At 31.6% G+C, this 26,858-nt stretch overlaps 1 protein-coding gene across 1 annotated transcript; it reads left to right on the top strand.

Moving 5' to 3' along the window:
• The first annotated feature begins 1,396 nt into the window (after positions 1 to 1,396).
• LOC134228500 (uncharacterized) lies at positions 1,397 to 26,118 on the top strand. The gene is made up of 10 exons (XM_062710151.1): positions 1,397 to 1,486; positions 6,035 to 6,102; positions 6,243 to 6,477; positions 7,206 to 7,325; positions 12,939 to 13,080; positions 23,218 to 23,298; positions 23,619 to 23,646; positions 24,498 to 24,527; positions 25,221 to 25,258; positions 25,874 to 26,118. The coding sequence occupies exons 2-10, from the start codon at positions 6,052 to 6,054 to the stop codon at positions 25,938 to 25,940; spliced, it is 792 nt and encodes a 263-aa protein (XP_062566135.1). The 5' UTR covers positions 1,397 to 1,486; positions 6,035 to 6,051; the 3' UTR covers positions 25,941 to 26,118.
• The last annotated feature ends 740 nt before the right edge of the window (positions 26,119 to 26,858 follow it).

Raw genomic sequence — 26,858 nt, 5'->3', positions numbered from 1 at the left:
CATTTACGTAGAAGTGATAGAATGACAAGAATGTTAATACACAGGAAATTAGTAATTAAGAATTTTCATGCATCGGTAACATTCATTTTCGAGGACAATGTAAGACTAAGTATACTTTACGGTAAAGTGATAAGTAAGAGTAATTTTTAACAGTCTCTATCTTACATGTACTTCTCTTCATTTGTATTACTAAATCAAATACAATATAATGTGTTTGTACATCCTTTGTTGCATGTACATGAATTGAAAATAGATGAACAGTACTGAACTTTAAGTAACACTATTAACATGTAAAATACGTATATATGGCAGGTAATTTTTTTACAGAGTAAAATGCATTTTATTATTAAACAGAATAGTATTTAAATATTTTATTAAGGCAATCAACCCAAATGTAAAACTTTTGTTTAGTGAGATTTTTCAATGAGTAGCCGGAGAATGTATGTTATTAATTTTACCATGTTTATATGTACAGGTTTATCATGTTGAACATCGAGGTGGCTTATATAATCGCCTTTTTTGCAAGGGCATACTCTTATTATTTGAATATAAATAAAGGATGGTTTCCTTACATTGAAAAGTGCTGCTGCTTTCTTAAAATCTAGAGTTTGACTTTATTAGGACATAGAATACTTGCTAAAGGTCACACATATTTCGACACGTGAATCTAAATTAATGAAATACGAATTCTTCTTAGAGCAGCAGCACTTTGCAAAAAGGACAAAGTATACAGCAACAAATGGTAACCTAGATTTTTAATTTATCAAATATGCCCTTGCAATATTGAAAATTTTTCATGACCTCCATTCAGTACACATACTATGCATTTATTACATGACTGTCAATTAATGGGATCAAACTTAATTCAGTACAGAGTCTTCTTTTCTAATACGAATTCTTTGCTTAATTTTATCTTATCTCTTTGAAGACATTTCGGCATATTATCAAAATATTTTCATACGACTAGCTTGATATAATCATGAGTTATCAATCAATTGAAGAGAATTCTAATGTAAAAACACTCTAAAAATAAAAATTTTATATAGTGTATAAATTTTCTTTTCTTTAAGTGTGTACGCGTTTTTGACTAATTACATATAAAGTCTGTATCACAGTTGCAAAATGCCACTTGTATTTAAATTTTACATATTTTCAAATGAATTGAAGACAATTACAAATGAACAAATGACAAATGGTAGTTGTAAGTGAATATACTTTTCTCCAAATAATTAAAACAAAGTTCAAATAAATTAAACCCATCTTTAATGAAGTTACACCTTCAACTAAATTGAAAGCAAAATAAAATGAATTTAACCTATCTTAAATTCATTTGAAGACAGTTCGTGCATTTAAAGATAGATCCTCGCCTGTTTGTGTTTGTTTTTCTGCTCTGATAGGTTTCTGTCTACGACTGCGCAACCGCTCTGGAGCTGTATCGAATGTTGCCATTTACACCATGTAGATATACATCAGATATAAGTTAAAGGTATTATTTATTTCTTTTTTCTTTCTTTTTTCCGCTTTTTTGCGTAACAGGAAATCAAAAATCAATGATGTTTTATTCCAGGCATATAATGTCTTGTTTCTATTGTCATTTTCTTATCCTACTTTCGTTTCTTATACATATATATTTACTATCTTCTGAATTTAACAAGTTCAAAATATTTCTACTAATAGAGAAAGAACATGATGAATGCATTTTAAGTTATCAAACTGTCACTGTATCTCAGCGACCATGCCTTAAAGGAAAAAGGAAAATTGCGTATTTTTTATTTTCTTTCTATATGTCATTATGGGAAATAAAACCATTTATGCATTTTATTTAAATGTACATATACCAGTCTCTTGTCATCAACGCACACTATTCCATCGTGTTTAAATGAGAGAATTTTTATAACATATATGTAATATCGCTAGTACGTAACACCGTGCATTTCAAGATTTGATCGAAGAACTGTCTAGGGATTACTTAAGCAAAATTTGCTTGTTATAAAGTATTAGATATGGCATAAATTGCAGATATGATACATGTACATTTTAGGTCACCTGAGTTAAATCTGCTGTCCTATTGCTATTTGTTTTGTCAGTGGTCGTGCATCGTGCGTTATTATTTGAACATTTTCAGTTTGCAACAACTAAACCAATTTTTATCAATTTTGGCACAAGGCATCTATGGATGGAAAGGACACAGAAAATGTAAATTTCATGGTCTCTTCCCTCCTAGGGCCTGATATGCGGGACCAAAACCACTGAAATTGATGCAATCTTAACAAAAATTCTGCTCTGGTCCTTGACATCAAGCATTCAAACTGTTGGCATAATTTTAATCAGTATTGAATCCTTTACCAAAATTGTGAAATTCACTTCTTCAGGGTTATTGGTTCTATTGATAGGGTGTATATACATGTATACTATATATTGAAATGCATTTAAGTTCGGTTACTCGAATTTAAATAAACTAAACAAATACAGAGTAATGTTAAATGAGGCGGCCTCTATCACAATTGTGAATTTCATGACCCCTTGGTGGGTGGTTCTATATATATATATATATATATATATATATATATATATATATATATATATATATATATATATATATATATATATATATATATATATATATATATATATATATATATATATATATATATATATAAAGCACAAATTACAACAACTCTTAAACTAATATAACTGCCGTAAGTGAAGAAATATTAATATAGAAAGCATAGAGAAATTCACTTTTACAAGGATACTCACTTCAGCCCCAGCCCGGGGTTAAACTCTCGACCTACGGAATCTGTCTCCTAACAGTGCAGGAACAGCGCGTTAGACCGCTCGGCTATCTAGGCACGTTAAAAACTTGCTTTCGATGCCGATGGAATCCTCACAACGCTGTCCTACACTACACGGTCATTGAGAATGGAAGTGAGATACAGTTATTTGGACATTAGTTTTTAGAGGATTGTTACCAATACATGTTGTGATGAAATTAATTTTATTTATAAAGCACAAATTACAACAACTCTTAAACTAATATAACTGCCCTAAGTGAAGAAATATTAATAAACAAAGCACAGAGAAATTCACTTTTACAAGGATACTCACTTCCGCCCCAGCCCGATTGGTAACAATCCTCTAAAAACTAATGTCCAAATAACTGTATCTCACTTCCATTCTCAATGACCGTGTAGTGTAGGACAGCGTTGTGAGAATTCCATCGGCATCGAAAGCAAGTTTTTAACTTGCCTAGATAGCCGAGCGGTCTAACGCGCTGTTCCTGCACTGCTAGGAGACAGATTCCGTAGGTCGAGAGTTCAACCCCGGGCTGGGGCGGAAGTGAGTATCCTTGTAAAAGTGAATATCTCTGTGCTTTCTCTTTATATATATATATATATATATATATATATATATATATATATATATATATATATATATATATGATATACTTCTTTTCTTCTCTTCGGTATTCAATAAACTAACGGAGTACAGAGTTATGATGAGCAATAATGTCTTTTCCAAAATTGTGATATATAATAGTCTTGTCTGACCCCCTTATCATATGTTTATATTTTGTTTTGCGTCATTTACTTCAATAAATGACAATTTTTCACTTTCACTACTGTTGTTACTTTAATTTTAATCCATCAAAAAACTAGCTCAGTTGACTTGGCTTCGGTCTTGCATAATAACAGAGGAACATAATATATATTATAAACTTCTTTTCTTCTCTTTGGTATTCAATAAACTAACGGAGTACAGAGTTATGATGAGCAATAATGTCTTTTCCAAAATTGTGATTTCAATGGCCCTGGGTCAGGGTTCCGGTTATTGATCAGGCTCTATTGAAAATATAGCAAAAATGCATGAAATCTTCTCCTCTGCTCCATGGTATGAAACCAAAAAACTATGTACAAGGTTAAAATGTAGAAGGATGATTCTCCATAATTTGTGAATTTGAGAGCCCTTGAGTCAGGGGTCCTGGTTTTTTGGGGGTTCTAAAGATTATATATTGAAAATGCATAAATTCTTTGAATATATTTTTCTTTGCTCATGGGCGTTGTGTCAATGATACAGGTACATATTTATAATGATGAAATGTGCTTCTTCCAAAATAATTCATTGCAGGGCCTCTTGATCAGGGAGTACTTAGTCTAAAAATAAAGTAATGCTTTGAAACCTTATATGTGTTATTTATCAACTTTAAATGTTAAATAAAAATTAGAAAATGCTTTGAAATATGTGGCCCCAGGGCAAGTGATTCCTGTGGGGAGGTGTGCACAACTGGTGTTTATATTATAAAAAGATAATACATTTCCTCTTTGTTACTCTGATCATCATTTTCATGTCCCTCTGGGTATTTAGTAACCAAGGTAAGAATGCTTAGTGTATAATTATGTAAAAAAAAAATGATGTCTTTTTCACAATTGTGACTTTTATGGCTTTTGTATGAAACACGAACCAATTCAATTCTTGTCTTATAAAAATTGTAAATGCAGTTCTTGCAGATCCCGGACTTTTAAACTTCCTATATTACACCCCACCCCCGTCCTATCAACCCTGCTTTCCGTGGATATGATCTTATACTAAAATATTGATTTCTAAACCCGTCTCTTTCATTTCAAATTTGCATAATATTATGCATAAATTTTCCGTGTCCTATGTTCCATTCTTTTTATTTGTGTCTATGTTTACGTTAAGTATGTCATGCCTCATATGTATAATTGCATACATATTTACGAGGGCTGTTCGGAAATTATTGAGACAATTACATATTCTCCATAAAGGACGGAGATATTTTCACGAAAATTCATCAACATTATATATAGAACGAATAAAACACTTATGCGAAATTTCTAATTCCTATGCTAATAAGATAAGTTTTTGTGAAATAATAAATATGCATGTGTCTATCGACCCGGAGCAGCACGCTACGTTATTTAACGTCACGTCAGCCGGAGATGTTTTCAAATGTGAAACGATCAGGAAGCGTTTAATACTCTTCCCTCTTTATTATTACATATAACATTACAAAAATAAGACATTCTCTTTTCTTAAACTACCGGTATTCTTTAAAATGTATGCTGTTGCTACCCCAGTATAAATATTCTTTTGTGAGAAAGGATGACTCAGAATCATGCAACGCGGGTCAACGATATCAATACTGTAAGTAATAACCGATGGTCGTCTGGAGCTTCTGATTTTACTCTGGTTGAATTAATTGTAAAAAAAATGTATACCAATGAAATAACAAACCCTAAAACAATTATTTTTCTAGTTATTATTGTTTTAGCAGATCGATCAGCCCGGAAAATAGTTCTACATTGAGCTATACAAAATTTTAGGTATGCTGGCAGCTCCACCCTTGACGTCAAAATCTATTTTGTCGTCGTTAACAGATTTCTCTACCGCACTTAATTTTTTATGATATCCGTATTTCTAACCAAAATACTAACAAAGTTGTACAATATGAATTTGAAATAAAGCTGAAAAATTTTACACATAAACTAAATTATTTTCGCTTTTATTATCGGTCCACGAAGAAATAAAACGTTGGTGATATATTTTTTCAAGTCCTATGCTTCCTATTTTTCGGGTGTAATTTTTGGACTTCGATAATTTATCCTACCGACCAAAGTTGATAATAAAGAGCTATTCAATTGTTAAAAACGGACTTCACTGATTAGCAATGATTCATTTTACATACACTGTATAAATAATAAAATGCAACAATTGCAATTAGCACAATTCTGACACTAGCGACAGATGTTTTAGATGGAATAACTTAAGACATGTTGAATAAATTAATTAAATAATTAATTTCCACAATGGGACTTTCATATTAAATAGCTAAAAAAAATTTTTCGTGATATTTAAAGTATTTACAATACACCGTGATACAATTATTAATGAAAGTAGAAAGATATTTCTGAATCCATTTTGTGCTGAATCTTTTTTTTCTACCGAATACGTTTTCTTAACACTTTATTTGCTATTAAGATAGTACAGGAGTCATATTTTGTCATTTTATTAGATGCCGACAGCAAGAAAATGGATGTAAGAATCGCATTTCTGTTTACTATTGTTACTCTGATGAAAGAGGTATGCAAGTATTGCATTGATTTTGGTTTCATTCTCTTTCTTTTTATCTCTCTATAATTTCAAAAATGTATTAAGTTTGTCATCGATCCTCATTAGTTTTTATTTTAAAATAATTTTGTATCTGTTATTTTATTTTTCAGACACCTATACTTTGTGAAAATTCTTGTGAAATCTCTGTCAAATCTAAGAAGATTGTCAAGTCTTGTCCTTCGAATAGAACTGAGATGGAAGAGTCTGCGAAAAGATTAAACTGCCAGAAGTATTTAAGAATCAACAATTGTAGCGATGATCCTAATAATATTTATTATCATTGCGTAATAAATGAATCTGGAAATAAAACCATTGAAGTCTGTGCGCCTAAAATTACAATTTTTGGTAAATATCATTCTTCAAAAAGAATTTTTGTTGAAATATATTTATTAAACAATGAGAAGTGTATCGGAGGTTAACAAGCCAACAAAAGACAAATAAACAAAAGAAGTGAGTGCTAAATTCACGAAATGATATCCCCATTTCTTATATGACAATAATGGCAAAAATCATGGTTTACTACGAAAGGCCTGAAATATGTGTCTGAGCTAAAAAAAAAAGTAGAGCTACAACAGGCACTATATAAAAAAGATTATGTTAAAGTCTTATTTATTTATATTCAATGGTTTAAGGGAGTTTTGAATAAGAGATGGGTACCCTAAAGCGTAACAGACGGATAGACAATCCCATCACTATATGTACTTCTTGTTTTCAAGTGTGGGGTATTATAAAAGGGCAACTTTCTCATCCATAGTTACCTTTTAAAATACTGTTTTTAGCACTATGTATTTTTTGTAAGTCTGACTGTGATTTCCTTCGCCAGTCCTTCATTTCATCCTCTCATTTATTGGTCAACTTATTTGAGGGTTTATGGTAACACAATTGTGTATGTGTTTGTCTTTGGGTTTTTATGTGAGGAACGGAAGTTGCATAATTTGCATCGAAATCAATGTAGATGTGCTCATTGCGAAAGTAATTTCAACTTTGCCATGCCTATGTAACAATAGTAATTTTAAGTAAATATTAACATGCATTTTTAAAGCATTCTTAAAAACTTTACTAATTCATTTTAGGACATTGTACAGAGTTTAATGAAGAGGCTGGATATATTCAGGCCAATTATTATTTGGACTGTAAAAACTTTAAAGTAACACCATGTGGCAAATACTACGGATCAAACGAAGCCTATTTGTGTACGTATATTGTTTTATCTTAACGTATTTTTATTTTTTCCCCCATAATTTCAAAAAAATAAATATGTTTATTACGGCTTTAAAACTTACTTCGACAAATCCAGTTGCAATTGTTATACATGTTGTTCCCCACTTTTGCGAAAGCGAGGGGACATAAATCTCACACGTCTGTCCGTCTGTCAGCCTGTGCGTCTGTCAGTCTTTAAGTCTATAAGTCTGTTCGCTGTCACAAAAACTTTTACCTTGGTCATATCTTTTGAATGAGAAGACTAAGGAATTTGATATTAAAAATGTGCATTTCAGGATTTTTTTTTACCCTGTGAGCTTTAACGTTTGATCTTCTTTTGAGACATTAAAATATTACTTTAGAATGGGCGTAATTTTTGCATGAGAAGAGATTGTGCTTTCACCATGATGTAATACATGTGTATTGCCTTCGATTAACCCTTTATTAGTACCACTATAAATTTTGATCCGACTATCTTTATCTTGAAGTATACCTCCTTTTAAAAACTTTAACCTTGGTCATAATTTGTGACTGAAAAGAAAAAGGGCTTTTACACTTGAAACCTGACTCTGACAAACTTTAAAAAAAAATATTTTAATCTCCACAAACCTTTGTCTGAGAAGAAATATGGTTTTCTAATTTGATGAGTTCTATACTTGTGACAAGATATTTTAGTGCATGCCATGATTTCCAACCTTCATTTTTGAACTTATGTTAAAAATCAACTTCAGGGATAACTTTTGAATGATATGTGATAAGGCGTTCATATTTTACACAACGTGCTTTCAATAATGACATTTGATCCACAACGACGCCGAAAGTGGGAGATCACAATTCTTTGAATTAGTTTTTTATTAGTTTTCATCCGCTGCTATTTTGTTTTTAAACTTTTGGAAGACACATTTTTTTAATTATCATTTTTATAGTTATTAATGGACTCCTTGAATTAATCTCAGAATAGACGCATCAACTTTTATTGATGATATTGCATGAAGTTTTAAACCATTTTGCAAGAATAGCCTGTTATTTCCGCATCCGTAAAAATTAACCGTAAAGGCAAGATCCTATACCAATGCTTTCGACTAGCTTTCAATCTATTCATTGCGAAAGGATTCATGATAAACGTATTAAGTTGTTGGTTAGAATCTCACTTGATTGATCGATTAATTCTATTTTGTTTAACATACATCTCGAGAATTTTTCCCTCACATTGACACGCCACCACTTGCCCGTGGAGTCTTGCAAATTTTATGTACTATACTCGGCACTGACTGCCATTGCGCCTGGAGGGATCTTTTTCATGGCAAGGAGGGATATTTTTCATGCCAGGACCTAGGACGACATGGGACCCCAGTCTGTATGGTCTCATCAGAAAGACCGGTTTTAACATCCTACAGTAGATCTGAAAGCACGACATAAGTATGAACTCCTTACTTTTTAACTCTAAAGCAGTTGATCTACATGTAACCACAGTGCCACGTCCAACGTGGAGACTGGATGTGACCGTATAAACCGAGGTACCGTGTTGGACTAGGTGCTGGCTCAAAAAAGAACACTCGCTGCTCAAGTAGCCGTAAGTGTGTACTAAAACAGGGAAGGACAAAAAATGTTGACCATCGATGTTTTTTTTCTATTGACTGGCTAGGAATAATGCATAAAGAATTTTCCCAATTTTCTGTTAATTCTTATAGTTTAATTTTGGTTCTAAGGCTGTACTTCCTTTGATAAACAAAATACAGGTAACTCTTGATGGCTCGAACTTCGATCTCTCGAAGTTCTTGATCGCTTGAAGTGAGTGTCCGGTCCCGAATTTTTTCCCTTTATAACTAAGCAAATTTACTCTTGATTTCTCGAACTCTTGATCTCTCGAAACCCTTGATCTTTCGAAGTAAAATTGCAGTCCCGCTGTACATATTCTATTGAAATTCACCCTTGATACCTCGAAGTGGCTATGTGTATACAAAGTTACATAATTAGCAACTTTACCTGGACATTTAATGACCCCAGGCAGAAGACGCGGGTCTCGTGAAACGGGATGTTTATTCAGGTGACACTAATTCTGCAAGGTGATAATTGATTTATAATTAATCCTATGGTGCCTATATGCTATCAAAATAATTATCATCGTCTGTATTACGATAATTCAGAAACGTTGTGTCGCTGAAAAACTGTAATTGCAGATTACGAGACGAAACAATTAATGAATTAGATTTTTATTTCGAATCAGTATCAAAGTTTAACGAAATATGAAAATTCAGAAACAACCTCGCTGTCGATATGACGACTTTTTTTGACAAATACATACAGAATTTCGTTCAATGCACATGTTTGGAAAAGTAACAATGCTATGTACCACGCTGGTCTATGCCGTTTTCATATACAATGAGTACAATGACATCCGTATGCTAAAAAAAAAAATAAATACACGAACTGACGATGTACATTTTTTGCTTTATTCAGTTTAATAAATATTCACTTAAAATACGAAAACATATCGTTGTTTTGTAAAAACCACGTGTAAAAGGTAGGAACTGCATGAAAATCATTACATCCGGTATGACTAATTTTAAAACCTGTCAAACAATCCCGGAAAAATCCGGACTCTTGAAAACTCGAACTCTTGATCTCTCGAAGTTTTTCCTCGGTCCCACGGACTTCGAGGTTTCGAGAGTTACCTGTACATCAAATCGTATAATACCTACGTCACAATGACTTGCATAAAAACGTATGAATCTGCCTAACATAACATTCAAATCTTGTACAATTTGAAGTATATTTAAGAGCAATTATCTCTTTTCGTACTCCAAATGAATGGAAATAAGATTATAAGAAATAAATTTAATAGAAACCCATTTAATACGTTATAAACGTGGTAGAAACTGTTTTTACGCTTTTTAAAGCCTTTTTGCGGTTTAAAAAGAGTAAACTGTCCCGACCCACTCTGTACCGTATAAAATAGCTTAGGTAACTATTAGATTCATTCCTTAGCTGATATGAAGATTTATAAAAAAAGGTAAAGGAATTAAAGATTGGCTTAACCTTACCCATGGCTCCCAAAACAACGTGACGTCACAATAGGCTCATCGTCAGACACCTAGGGTAAGAAGACTGACCTACACTGTACATTTGGATAATAGTATTATCAAGAACACACCAAATCTAATTTCTGTGTCCGTGAAAATCATCAAGGACGACCTAACTGTAGCAATGGACAATACTTCAGGAAATATTTAACTAGAGTTTTTGAACGACATTGATGATCAGTATCTGATGAATTTTTTGGAACATTAAACCCAACTTAACTACATCACTAACACTTAATATCTCGAGTACCTGGCAGTTATATAACATTCTACAGTTTTTTTGCTGAAGAGTTGAGAAAGCTCTAAAACTTGCAAGATTTCTGGTGAACAAAGCATTGTTTACAGTGGTGACAATAGAATGATTTGAACAATTTTATGTCGAAAATAAAATTCATTGCCAAGGATTGAACTCCAAATAGTAGATTGTCGAATAAGAATATTTAATCAGAATTCAAATGTGACAATTTTCAATGAAAACTTAATAAGAAGAATCTGCTTAGTTAAAAATATCATAGAAAATAAGACATTGTCGGAATGGCTCCTCTCAACGATTGATTAGGTTAGTTCGTTGATTGTTTAGCAAGGTATTCCATCAGGATCTTTTTTATAATCTGACTTAATACAATGATCTATTTTGCATTGGATTTATAGCACATTTGCCCCCATCCAACAGACATTTTCTACATTTATCGCGAAAGAGTTCCGCAAAGGAAAGTAATCGCAATATCAAGTATTTCAATTTTACGATGAACTACAACAATTACAGTAATGATTACGTTTAGAGGTTTTTATTTTATAAAAGTAAACCAACTTTTTTGTTTACACCTTCTTTTCTCATGTTTTCTCACAAAAAGAACGCCTTCATTCTGTACTATATTTCGTTTAACAAAACCGTAATTACTGTCTTTTAGGGCAACAATGGTTATGTAAGCTTACTCAGGACTAAAATATCTCCATCGTCCGGCAATATTTCATCCCTTGGAGGCTAACATAACCAATGATGCCCTCAATCAAGGTCACAATTTAGAACTTGTATATCAAACACCTCAATTAAACCCTAGAATGTGTATTGCACGAATACAAACTTGTACAATCTGTACAGAAAAACGCAACTCCTTTTAATACTATGAAAACAAGTAAAACATATATACGGAAGCCAAAGAGAGAAGAGGAGGAAAAAAAAACAAGAAGGAAGTTTGCATTGGAACGAACCCGGATAAAAAAATCCTAATTTTGATTTTTTTCTTGCCTCTTTCTTTTTTATTTATTTTTTTTGGAAGTTAAAATTTGAAAAAAAAAGAAAACATAAGAAGGTTGAAAGCCCTATACTATATTTTTTTCTGAACGATGTGCTGTAGTTCTTATACTTGAAAGGCCTTTTTATCTATCTTTGTTCAGTGTTCTTTTTCTTTGTACTTTAAACCTCGCTACTCGTTTGAAACCGCAAACAAGGGACGAAACCTTCGTCGACTAATTAACGGAACTCCTATTCTTTGCAAAAGTACAAATGTATCCATTGACACCCTTCAGTGAGTTAATGTCCTTAAAAGTTAATGAAGTTTACGAATATTACAACGCATCTTACAGAGAAGTTGCAATTGCATAATATGTTTTCACCCCTGACCTTAAAAATGTATATAAAGTGTAAAACTCAATGTCATTCCAAAAATGAAGAATTTACTTCTTTTAATCGTTTCTCAAAATATAACTCTTATCTTTTAATCTCTCATATATCCTCTAAAACTGTGATAAAGAGTTCATTTTTTGAGAATTATTGCATCTTTCATTTTTCACTACAAACTTTGTTATTGCTTCTCCTACGAAATAATATTGCCCTTAGATGCAAATTCAACCTCTTCAATGCGAAAGAATTTGATTATCTTATCGAACTGTTTGATAATGAAAAAATTATACATGCAAATTAAATAATTAAAATCCGGCGTTTGGAAACCTTTGGTGTATCTTTTATAAATTAGTACTGCCCAACTACTACTAATATTATATAGAGAATATTACATACTAAAATCCATATCATATGTCATATCAGCCCGAGGGCCGAAAGCTCGAGGGATGATATGGGCCCGAGGGCTGATGTGACATATGATATGGATTTTAGTATGTAGTATTCTATTTATCATATATTTAAAATACTTAATATGAGAGTTCAAAATATGGTCGTTGAAGAATGTTTGTGCATGTTGTTGACATTTTTCTTTAAAATTTAGCCAATTTTAGGTAACTGGAAAAAAATTAAGACCACAAATGTTGTTAAAGAATTATTTTATATGATTATATAAATAAAATCAAGTAAATTAACTTTTAAACTTAATACAAACGTTACATCCGGCTTGATATGGCTTTTCGGACCGGTCCGTGATATGGGGTATTGTGACGTCACCTGTATCACACCGTGCAGAATCGGTGTATTAATTACTAAGTATATGATTAATTAATATAATTTATTATACATGTTATTTTATTGAAAAGAATTATGCTGATGAAAAAGAAATCTTGTATTTTTAGACAAAGAATGTTATAATCATACTAGAAATGCACAAATCTTTGGAGCGACAACACCAAAAACAATTACAACCTCTCAGCGACCTAAAATGAATGAGCCAATAAAACAGTCTCTTAACGAGGACGTTTTGGAGTCTGATACTTCGTGAGTATATTGATATTTAACGACTTTTGCAAAAAGCGCTTTCTTTAACAGTCGACGGTTTACTTTCACGCTAGGACAATATACTGGTGTATAAGAGATGTCATATATTTTTAAATGAACAGTTAAAATGTTTATCTAGCCCCCTTCAAAGAATAATTTACTTTGAATAGAAAAGGAACTTCAACTACACTATACTCAATCCCATTTCTTTCCACCATGACGAGTCTTTTAGAAGTGGTTTTTCTTCCTTGAACAAAAGATTTTAAAAGAAGATACAAGCCACCACGAACGCATTACCCAATTCTTTTTAAAAATTTTCTTTCTTTTATTTCTTGTATTGTTTGTATACAGGTAAATTATGTTAGCACACCAACATATGCAAAGATGTATATGTATGTTTAAATGCCAAAGGAACTCGTCAATCGTAAAAGTCAGCGCTTTCGTAAAGGTCCTCTGTTTAGAAGATATTCCAAATATTTGTATATTATGATATCAAAAGATTAATATCAATTCTCTATAAAAATCAAAATTTTAAATAGGGATGTGGACATGACATATCTCCGATTTAGCTGAAATTCACACCATTTACTACAATTGGTATGTCTTTAATAAATATGATGTTAAAGTCTAACTTTTCAATTTGGTTGCCATGGTAACAGGGATGCTATATTTAGAACCCTCTGATAAAGCAAATTTTGCTCTGTTTGAAATTAAATTTGTGCACATTCAATTAATTAGTAAAAATTCACATGAAAATTATATTATGTGAGCTCATATTACTTAAATCTGAGAAATTAATTTCATTCAAAGATATTTGAATGAAGATTAAGCGAATTTTCATTGCAGCATTAAGGTTGTTAGCAAATTGGCAATTTGCCAAATTTGTCTTTTTTAGTCATATTCAATGAAATTCTTCACCATTTTGACAACTGATATATATGTAACCATGTATCACTAAATAAACTATATATTCTAAGGTTTTATGAGAATAAAAAAATTTAATGGGTAAATCAAAAACTTTCTAGAAATTATTGCATGAAAATTGGCAATTTGCCAAAATTGACTTTTTTAGTCATATTCAATGAAATTTTTCACCATTTTGACAACTGATATATTTGTAACCATGTATCACTAAATAAACTATATATTCTTAGGTTTTATGAGAATAAAAAAAATTAATGGGTAAATCAAAAACTTTCTAGAAATTATTGCATGAAAATTGGCAATTTGCCAAAATTGACTTTTTTAGTCATATTCAATGAAATTTTTCACCATTTTGACAACCGATATATCTGTAACCATGTATCATTAAATAAACTTTATATTCTAATGTTTTGTGAGAATAAAAAAAATTAATAAATTAATTGGTAAATGAAAGTAGGTCAGACAATATTATGTCAAAACAAGTTGGCAAGACCATCTTGATTATAATGTTTGTTTGCCCTAGTCTCCCAGCTCAGGGTAAAATTATTAAGTCGCCTCGTTAGGTAGGTTGTAAAATCTTTTTCCCAGAAAATTTCATAATATTTGTTGACAAGATAAGATGGATAAAAAAAACCATCCTGTCTTGCAATGTAAAAAAAAGTTTTGAATTTTAGTTAGTCTGTTGGGGGAAGGCAGCCAAATTTGTTTAAATGACCTTATATGCTAAATATTGTGGAATTAATTTTTATTACCACATTGCTTATCAGCATATTCAGATGATCAGTTACATGTATACTTTGTTCTTTTAATGGGTATAAATATTTTTAACCATTTGACCTTGACCTTAGACATTGACCGACTTAAAAAAACTTTAACCTTAACCACAACTTTTGAAGTTGGACTAGATTTTTATATTTCACAGGTGTTTTAATTACTTGTGGCAAGACCTTTCTTGGGATACCTCGTGGGAGTCTTGACATAAGCTGCAATGTATGGGGGAATCAGTATTTCACAATTAATCTTGTTCTCAGTTTTGTTAAAATGTATTCATATATATTCTAATCATACATAACATACTGTGTGAAGCCTGCCAATATAAAACTCTAAATTTGTGAGCCCATGTGGGGGTATATAATAAATCAGTATACCACCTCTCCTGCAGAGAGGGGATATAAAAAGGGAAGAAACTGCTTTTATAGAAAAAAATAAACAAGACATAAATTGGAAGGTATGCTTCACTTAAACAGTGACATTTTTTGAAAATACAAGAAATCAATTTAGAATACACATATTCTCTAAGGAAAACAGATGTCCTGCTTAAAAAAAAATTTTGCTAAAATTTGTTCCTTCATATTCTCTCATTTGATGTAAGCTTGGTTTCCTCGAATTCACATTTCTTTATGTCCTTTTATGTAAGTTTGAAAAGTAGCTCAGCCTTGCAGTATTGATTTGCTGTGGATTTTAGTAATGATCATTAGAAAACCCTCTCTATGTCCATCTTGCACCAGTGACAACTTTTACTGGATCCTCTTTTCTTTCTGTTATTTTTCCTACTTTGTATTTTTCATGTAACATTTACTTCCAGTCCACTGTGAATTTTTTTTTTTTTTTTTTTGGGGGGGGGGGGGGGGGGTATTTCCACTGCTCGGGTCATATATATAGTTGACATGAAAAAAAAAAAAAATAACATTAATTTTTGGTAACTGTGGATAAAAAATCATTTAAAAATTGTTTCTAAAACTTAAAACTGGAATCTTAAAATTTTGCTATATATAAAACATATACATTTTCAACCTATAAACATTATTATCTCCCTTTATGCATTGTTGTGGCAATCATGTCTTAAGTCACCATGAATCCATGCAACTTAATACACACTACATGTACCTGTGTGGTCTCTTTGCTAGAGGATCTGTAATCCTGAGAATCTTCATTAGGAAAATCTTGCAAGGGCTGCAATGATCAATTTAAAATTATTTTTTTAATTTGAAAGTTTGGGTTAAAATCCTGAACATCATATATATATATTACATGTACCTTATATTTACATGTTATCCTGAAAATTTTCTGAATCAAGAGGAATGATTGATAAAGGAGTGGATTTAATGTTGTCATCAAGCATTTTTTTTTCAATTTACATATAAAGCTTTTCTGCAGTTTGGACAAATCACCAGATATATAGAGACTAAGAGTAGAAATGAATTTGACAAAAATTAATTTCTAAAGTGGAAAATAAATTGTATTAATATATTCATAAATTAATTGTAATAAAAACATACATGTTTTATGGATACTAACGTAATGTGGTATAATTTATTTTGTTCTTTAATGCGACTATTTTTAATTTTTACAATATGTCCTTGACATGTAAAGTACACAGCATCAGACTGATCTCATCTGTACAGATCAATATTGTCAAACTAAAACTATTCATATTTAAAATGTGTGCAAGATTGATATGTCTGCAATATATAGCTGAAAAACAGTGATCAGTAAAATAAAATTATGAGACAGAAAGCTGCATCTTGGAAAGTACAAATGGAGTTGCCATATTCTAACACCCTTGGATAGATTTCTTTTCCTACTTTACAATACATCACCTTGCAGAGCAAATAAATTCATTGTATCAAGGTCCTAAAAATGATTTCACAATAGTATGACAAAGTATATGTACTTAGATCTAGAACACTATTAGCATTTGTAAATCTGTGTGTCTGCATGTTCTTTCATAATTTTACACTTACACTTTTTTAATCAATTATTTAAAATATTCTACAGTCCTGATATTGCATAAAATTTCAAACATAGGTAATCAGAGATTACAGAGCTCACCTCAACGAATGTTATCTTTAAGTAAGGCAAAGTCACACAATTAACCAACAAAAAGTGTACATTCCAAAAATGAAAATATTTAAGCAATTTTGATCTGATACTTTGAAATAGACCTACATAAACAATTTAAACTAGTTCTTCTTCATGAAAATGTAATCAAAATCCAACATCTGAAGCAAATTTGAGAATTTTCATCTCTTGATGAAAACTTTAACCTGTTCACTCAACCGTAAAATGTAGGTCAGATTCAGCATCCGAAGCAAGCCCGGTAGTGTGCATCCTTAGATGTATCATCCATGCAAATTTGGTCAACATAGGTCTCATAGTTACTTGGAAATGAAACTTACACCAAAAACTTTAACCTGTTCACTCAACCGCAAAATGTAGGTCAGATTCAGCATCTGAAGCAAGCCCGGTAGTATGCATCCTTAGATGTATCATCCATGCAAGTTTGGTCAACATAGGGCTTATAGTTACTTGGAAATGAGACCTGCACCAAAAACATAAACATGTTCACTCAACCGGAAAATGTAGGTCAGATTCAGCATCCGAAGCAAGCCCGGTAGTATGCATCCTTAGATGTATCATCCATGCAAGTTTGGTCAACATAGGGCTTATAGTTACTTAGAAATGAGACCTGCACCAAAAACTTAAACCTGTTCACTCAACCGGAAAATGTAGGTCAGATTCAGCATCCGAAGCAAGCCCGGTAGTATGCATCCTTAGATGTATCATCCATGCAAGTTTGGTCAACGTAGGGCTTATAGTTACTTGGAAATGAGACCTGCACCAAAAACTTAAACCTGTTCACTCAACCGGAAAATGTAGGTTAGATTCAGCATCCGAAGCAAGCCCAGTAGTATCCATCCTTAGATGTATCATCCGTGCGAGTTTGGTCAACATAGGGATTATAGTTACTTGGAAATGAAATCTAAACCAAAAACTGCACTAAAAATGTTAACCTGCTCCAAAAACATCAACCTGGTCATTCCTTTGCTGAAACTGCAGCATCTGAAACTTTGACTGGTACAATGAAACACACTAGAACCATCTTCCATGCATGTCTAATCAATATAGGACATAGAAGTACTTAAAAAGAAAACTGCTCCAAAAAACTTAACCTTAACCTGGGACGCCGACGCCGACACCGACGCCGACGCCGAGGGTATTACATAAGCTCCCCCAACTTCGTTGAGGTGAGCTAAAAAATCTAACACACTATTCAGTTATCATTGTCAGAAGTCAAAGGTTTAATATTACCAAGGTATGATTTCTACAAATCCCGTTTGTAAAAATAGATTGGACATAAGCATATTATAATTTGGAAAAATAAATTCATACAAACAATTTTCTTCAAATATACTGAATTTTATAGAAAATAAAATACCAGTACCCAAAACGGGCACATATATTGCACAGTAGTATTTGATTCAATGTCATGTACATGTAATATGCGCAACTGTGCTGAGGATACTGAGGAATCTCGAGTATCAGTGAGACCTGAATAGAATTATGAATAAAAAAATACTTACACATTGTAATCGGGATCGGTCGTGGACTACCACACCACTGCATTTATCTCTCGATCTCTATTTCAAAGACATCTTGAAGGGAACAGCTAAAATCCTCTCGGCCTTCGCCCCCATACCACCCTGATTTCCTCATAGTTTCTTTTCTACGAGTAGCTCTACGTGTAATACTCATCATGTCCAGATCAACCCTTTGGCTTTTCTTAAAGATTATCCCAACTATGTCAACTGTTTTTCATCAAATTCTGAGTCTCTTGAGGTAGAATTTTCCTGAACAAGATGTTTCAAAACAAGAAGAAAATCTGCAGATTTCATTGTTTGTCTGCCATCTTGTTTACAATTTACACATTTTGTATTCTTCAATGCCGAAGAGCTCCAACAAGGGAAATAACTCGGATAGAGAAAAAGCACATTTAGACCAACTCTAAAGTGTAATAAAACGTTTATTTTTCATTTACCCATAAATGTTTTAAATGATATTTGCAAAATAGCATTTCTTGAATCTAAATCTCCCTACTAGAATTTTCACATCACTTGTCAAAGTCTTTAAATATTAAGTCTAACAAGGGAGGTAACGAGGACTAATTATTCACTTTTTGGGCATCAGAAAATTAGAAATTGTAAAATTTTTGTGACCTTGGCTATTTTTTACATAGTTTTGATTGTCACGAAGGATATAAAAAAATATGAACATAAACAGCTTTGTCTAGTAAATATTTTTTTGATATTATTGATAAATAGCAAAATCCACTATAATTTACATCTTCTAGTCCCGTTTCCATGGCAACCGGATAAACTACCATGCTTTCTTTCATATAGTCAATCTTTTCATTCATTGAAGTTTCAGTAAGAAAAAAATTAGCTGAATCGAAGACATCGCGTGGCCACGTCATTTTGATATTTACGTAGAATTGGTATTAAGAAGTTCAGGTTTCAAATAACAGGCTTTGCTGTTCAGTGATAAGTCATGCACGGATGATAAACCAAAATGTTAAAAGTGTTTTGGTCTGGATGTTTTACACGTATATTTTTTAATTAACTCGTCATTGGCTTAAATGGTATTATAGGACTTTTGAATACATCCATACACACCAATAATGCAGGTCTCTTGTTCAAAAAAAATAAGATCACCTTCGCCTCAATGATATAAGCTACGGAAGATGATAAGCGCCAGGAGACATTTTTTTCTTGTTTATTTTGTACACTTCAATTGATATTTAAAAGAGCTAGGCTCACATTACGCATAAGATGCTGCTGTCCTGATATCAATTAACTGAATTTCACCATCCTTTCAATTTTTGTATAAAAATTAACTTTCTTCTCTGTAAAAAAATTCTTTAGAGATTTCACATATCGGAAAACAGGTTTTTAGCTTAAATTTGGCAGAAAAAAATGCGTATTTGACTACCTTCAGCAAAGAATTAAAATATGAGCCTAGCCCACGATCCGAAATTCTTAAAATCTTTTTTTTTTTTAGATCTTTAGAAAAAGATGTATCATTATGTAATTCTATATTATAGATAAAAGGTTGTGCTTTATATAAAGTTTCGAAACAATACTTCAATTTTAAGTCTTTTGGAGTTGGGTTTACAGGATCAGGTTAAAATGACACAATTTATGATGTTATAATGCATCAAACAGAGGGAAAATTTAAGGTCATCAACATTTAAGTAGGGCAAAAAAGGCCTAAGTGACTCTTGTGTTAAACATATTAATGTGCCATTTCTGTATAAATATCCAATCATACTTGATAATTAGGAAAAAGAACTCTTCAAGGAAAGAAGAACAAATGCTGAAAATTTTCACCAATGACAGGAGATATTTTATAGGAAATTATTATGTCAATTGCCAAAAATCCATGCGGCAGACATTTGTTCAAATCATGACTCTATGTGCTAGCTAGGGGGAGGCACTACAGTTTGGGTGATCAAAGTTTTACTCACGTTAACCAATCGTTAAATGTCTATTAGATAAAAAAAGGTAAAACATTATACCCTCCGGTACTTCGGAGCAGAGGTATTAATGTAGAATTCTTTTCTAGTTTCTGACCAGATGAAATATTCAAAATATATTCATGTATTATATATTTAGGCTTACGAGATTTAAAACACCATATGTTTCTCTCTCTTCAAAACAGCAGTACAAGTCGAAAAAAAGAAATGGTAAACTGCTATTGAAAACTAATAAGGACTATTTTTTGGCGGAATGGTGGCGTTTGAAAGTTTCTTCTCTTCTGCTTCTCAAAATTATTAGTATTTTGAATTAATAATAAGGGACTAATTTTTGAAAATATATCAAAGTATTTATTTGTCTTTCATTTATCTGTTCTAGTTTGTTTCAAAAACTATATTTGTTTAACAAATATATTTGTTTAACTAAATATGATTTTTGAAACAAACTAGAACATTATCAGCTTTTTAGTCCAATCTAAGTCAGATTTGAGTAAAAAAAATCTGAAAAAAAATTTTCTCTCTCTGTCAGTCAATGGTCACAACATTTTGTTCTTATATCATTTTGTAACTTTTTGTGACAACTTAACTATATTTGAGAAATAGAGAAAAAATATTATTGGTTATGTAGGTTATGTAGGAATAACATTTCATAAAAATTGAAGAAAAGTACAGAAAATTTGGATAAACAAATATCCATTTTAGGAAAGTCATTTATGTCTATTTGGCTTTTTCATCCTATAGGCCCTACAATTGCTAGTTTCTTTTTATGAAAAAAGAAAAACATAATCCTTCATAATACACGGAAGGGGTGGTTAATTGGCAACAGTATTTTTTTTAAATCTTAATGTCAAGGAATAAAGTCATGACCTTGACCTGAGCTTGCCTCTAATATAAAACGATCAAATTTGCAATTTAATCAATTGTAAGCTCACTGATATACTGTATGATCACTTGTCTACGTGATTCTGTGCAAAATTCATTAATCTTTAATTACAAAAATACATGTATGAGAAAAAAACTACCTTAATATGAAAATGTTACACATTAAAGAGTAAAATCTGTAAATTTTACTCTTGAATCAATATGATTGTACATTTAACCTGAAAAATTTAAATCCAACTTGAAAAAAGGCTGCATTGAAAACAAGTTATCGAATGGTTCTTTGTTTCATTAAATCATCGGATGAAGTATATTGAAATGAGCAAGTTCATAAAACAATACAAATTAGGGGATTATCAAAGATGGACCTCTAACACATCAGAGGTTAGGTCAGGTGGAAGTATGAATTCCCTGCCTGTTCGCATTATCCTGAAATAATAAAATAATATATGTCGTCAATTCAGTGTATAATTAATGGACTAACAAAATCAGTTTTGAGGTTGGATCAGGTGCAATTGAGGAGTGAACATCCCCTGCTGACCGGTCACACCCGCCGTGAGCTCATTCTCATGATAGTGAAATAACAGAAAATCAATTCATTATATAAAATGGACTAAGAATTGGTTTAAAAAGATCAGTCAGCATTTGACTCAATGATAAATTGTATTTGCTGACATGGTCATTGTATCTACCATGGAACTTAAGAAATTATGACTTTCAACGACACTGCTGATGTTATTGTTTTATCAACTTGCTTGTCAATAATATATCCCTATTTAGAAATTGTTTATACGCATGCTATTGCGTATCGAATCAACTGAGATGTATACACTCCGTATGAAGGTGATGAAGGTATATTGCTGCATAAGTAAGGGAAGTTGACGATAGAAAAGTTAAAGTCGTCACATAATGTAGTAAGGTTATCATTAACTTCCTTTTCAAGTAAAATATCCAAGTATGAAACAGATGGTATCTTTTATCTCAAGCTCTCCTGGATATAATGTTACGACCTAGGAATGGAAATTACCATTGCTAAGTGACAATCCGTCGTCGATATAACTGAATCAGGTCGAGTTGAAGGCAACAGCAAGTGTTTTCTTCTTTTCACGCATAAGATTTTGCATAATTTCTGCTTCATATGAATACAAAAATAGGTCTGCTAATAACGGAGCGCAATTGGTTCCAATGGGAATTCAAATAGATTGTTGGAATACCAGGTAGAATTATTAAGAAAACATCTCATGCATTTGAGTTCAAATAGAAGAGGTATAATCTGAGTGAGGGAGTCTCTGTATCGGATAGGAAAATCAGTGAAGAATCTGAAAAATCTTAAACGCTTTATCGGTAAAATCTGAAGCAAAAAAAACTTTAGAAAGATGGAACTTCAAGATAAGACAAGAGTTAATCAGTAATAAAAGAAATGAACACCCTTTACACAACAAATAACTCAACAACAACTATTATTAAAATAAATGTGAAGTATTCAAAAAAGGTTTATAATAAGGGGATACTTGTCTATATTTGATAAAACGGATAGAGATAGTACATTTTTATTTAGAAAATTTTGGTGCTATATTTTTACGCTCAGCGTGTACATGTTGATTTTGAAATGAAACCGATTTCTGTTAAATGAAATGGAATGAAAGTTCACATAAGTACAAAACGCATATCATATAGTGCTTGTTTTAAATTTCTAGAGACTGATATACCAATGTGGTCTCAACTTTAAAGTTATAAAATTTTAAGATATAGTATATTTTATTTCAAATAATCATATTTAGGATTCTACTATATGTATCATTTGTATCCATGTCTACATAGATTTTCAAACTTAAATTATCATGAATCCCCGGGAGTTACGTTCCGGTGGTAAGGAAACCTTGATCTTTTGCAAGCTAGTAAATATTCCTAGATACGATTCTTTTGGAATAATGACGAATTTCTGCACATGTCTTTACATATACATAAGTTATGCTTTTCTATCTAAAATATCACATGTATAAAAAATATTTTGGTTGTAGAAGTTTGGTAGAAGTCATTGCTTGGGGTTTACTGATCATGGGTGTCTTTTTAATGGTCACATTCGTCTTCTATTTTAAATTGTAAGTATAAGTATGTGTTTATCTGGAAATGAATCCAGCTTTTCATGGAAGAAACAAAATTGTACAAGTTTGTTATAAAGTTAATGCATTTACTTGTATTTATTTATTATTCCACGTCAATCGATATTATAGAACTTTTAACTACATGCAGGGCAGATGATTTATTAGATCATGTTGTTTCAAACTGAAAAAAAAATAATTAGCGCCAATTCCATTCAAATATCTAAGACTTGCCAATAAGACCTTTTTCAAAATTTTCTTGGCTAGTACTTAGAATAGCAATAACTGATTTTAAACCCTAATACCGGTATACTTTTCAGATACAGAACAGCGGATGAAGTCAGAAAGGTAACATTAAATTTATAAAAAAGATATTGTACTCTAGTGACATACAGGTATTTATTATAAAGTATATTTATATTCCCTTTAAAATCTGTACAAATGAAAACAGTCTACAACACTACATATTCACCAGATTCGAAGGCGTAATTACCGGAGTGTCAATTTGTGTGCAGCGGTACTTTCACACTCAACTTCATAAACAAGGTTATAACAAGTGCTGCAACCACCAAAGCTAGCTGTTTTACAACAGAACTTACGACTAAGACTAAAAAACTCAGACTTTTGTAAAATAATGCAAAATTAATAATAATAATTGTCTTTGAAATTGTTTGTGAAAAATATCTTACATGTACCATATTCCTTTTAAAAAGTTAAAATAATTTTCGCTATATTTCTAATATTAAAAAGTTATATGAAAAATTATGCTTGGTCTTAAGTCGTAAGTCCTTTTGTAAAACGGGCCCAGGAACAGCTTAATGGTTTTATATATTTGTCTTTGACTATAACGCTGTAAAATCCTCAGCTACCACCAAAGCCAGCTATGTATCTGAGCAAACAAAAAAAATATACAGACTTATCGCAGGATTATTTTTACATTTGGACGTGGTACATGTAGCGAAACTCGAAAAAGAATATAATTTCGGCATTATCAGCGAGGGTGTTGAGATCTCTAAAATTGAATATCGCTAAAAAAATTATTACATTTTAGTTGTAATGGTTTCTTTTGTGAGCTTTTTAATACAACTAATATTAATTCTCGCTAAAACTTAAATATCCGTTTTAAGGACAAATATCTAAATTGGCATCTCGCTAAATTTTTTAATTATACGATAATGTGTATTTTTTTTTTGTTTCAGATTTGCAAAAACAGCCTTCCACAGAAAACTGTAAGTATTTTTTTTTTACAAAAATAGTGGAAAAGAAACTTAAGGATAACAAGAAGGTCTTCCAGTGAAGACAGAAGATCTTAAAAAGAAACAAATTAAAAACAATATGTTCCCCAACTCCGTTTGGGGGACATAACTAGCAATTATTGTAATTAAATTGTTGTTATACATGAAAAACTTCGTCGGCAAATGATTTATCATTTATTTGTAGATGTCAGAACATTGTTTCTTTTCTGAAACTTTTTCTATGAAACTCATTCTACCTCAGATGTTTCCAGACATATTCATTTTTACCTTTATAAAATAGACCAAAGATTGTTTTTTTTCTGTTTTATAATCAACAATAGTTAGATACTAGTAATCTAGTAATCAATGTCGTAGTAAAATAGCAGAGAACATATTCTGCAACGGTGTACATGTATTACTATATTTTTTATCTTCTGAAAAGAACATCACTGATGATTGTCAGATGGATATGAAATAATTTGCATTTTGTATTACACAAAATAACTCAATAATGCAAAATTCATATTGAACATTAAGAAATTAAATTAAAAATCCCAATAAAAACGTATGAAATGAATTCAGGAGAACTACGAGGCATTTAATTTATAAAAGTGAATCCAAATAAGGATTTCACCTTTGATTTTTTGACAATACAGAAGAAATTTAATTTTTTTTTTCAATTTACAGACTCATGTTCAACAAGAACCCAGATCATCTCAACACAGGTAAATGCATCATGCAAAAATGATTTTATACCTATTCTTTTCATGCTTTTTGCCGAAATCAAAAAAAATTAAATGCCGTTGCATATTTCTTCAATATAACTCACGAACGTCATCAAAAAAATATCGGATCAGAAATACGTATAAAACCTGTATACTTCAAATGCATGTTTGACTCTTGAATGAAATACTTGTAAAGACCAGATCAATGTGTTGTCCTTCGCAATCTAAACGACGTGTAAAATTGCACAAATTAGCTGATTAATGTCGGTTAACAAAGCGAAGTGGGACTGTTCCACAAACCTCCCAACACCACTTTGTCAAAATACTCTTAATCAAAAAGCAAAAAAAAAAAAAAAGGTTCTTTGAAAGTTCCTCATAGTTCTTTCCGTAATTTTCAAATTCTTGTTTTTATTAAACACTTTTTGATCCTGGGTTGGTTCAAATGTATGTATCCATATAGCGAATTCCTTTGAGCTTATATGTAGATGTACATGTAAAAAATATATATAGAGAATAGATATGCCTTAAAAAGTTGGGGTTCCATGTACGTACATTATCAATTTATATCTTTTTATATCTTTTTTATAAAGTCCAATTTTTTTCTTTGAATTACAGCTCTCCTGAGTCTGCTGAAGCATCCAGTCTCTTGCAGAAAGACACTACAAATCATAATGGGGAATAACTTACAAAGTGTCGTATATTTTACCTGAAAGTCATTGATGATCAGTGTCGTACTCTACCCTTTAAAAAAATGATGAAAACAAAAGTGGACCTTTAAAAAATTTAGAATACTCACTGTAAAATAGAAAAAAGGACTGTGCATTGACACAAAGCTTCAGAATAATGTTTACCTTATAGAAGTGGTGAATCGAGTTTAAAAAAATGGAGTTCATTCCATAACATAATTATAAAAAAAAATTTCATCACGTTTAAAATGTTTTTTTCTTTAAATCAAATAAAATTGTTTTTAATACAAAATACTGCAATGGTCTGTCATTAATACGTTGATAATGTAAAGTACTTGTGATTGGAGGATTTAGAGAATTATATTTAAAATGCACGAAGCAAAAAAAAAAAAAAAAAAATGGACAAGCAAAACAACATTGTAAGAAATATTAAGCACTCTGTCCAAGAAGTTCATTCTAATCTTTTTAGTTAAAGATGAGTAAAACCAGTAGATTCGGTGACGAATAAAAAACAATAAATATCCCAATTACTTTTTATTCTTCTATGTAAATCGGTGGTTTGATTGTTAATAAAGCGGCTGTGTTGTCGCATTGAATGTAGAATATTTTTCATGAGCACAACACAACATTACATCAAAGCAAAACGAGAAGTGCACCTTGGGTTTGTTTCCCAAGTTCGCTCGGGGTCCGTGTTTGGGTTCGCATTCAGAAATTTTGGAAGCGCCTTGAATTCGCTCCGCGTTCGCTTGGGGTCAGGTCTGGGTCCACTAGAGCGAACCCGGCGTTCGATTACTGAAGTCGCTATACGCACTTGTGCGTAAAACGAACCCCGCTGATTAATCTTTGCTCAGATTTAGCCCCCTCCATGTAGTCGAAGAGATCAACATAATAGCTACATCGCCAAATATTTCAAC

The sequence above is a fragment of the Saccostrea cucullata genome, unplaced genomic scaffold, assembly GCF_032062105.1.
Source record: "Saccostrea cucullata isolate Sc308-1 unplaced genomic scaffold, CSIRO_AGI_Scuc_v1 ctg76, whole genome shotgun sequence".
NCBI lineage: Eukaryota > Metazoa > Mollusca > Bivalvia > Ostreida > Ostreidae > Saccostrea > Saccostrea cuccullata.
The sequence above is the reverse complement of the archived record's forward strand: the minus strand, read 5'-3'. Positions and strand labels throughout refer to the sequence as shown.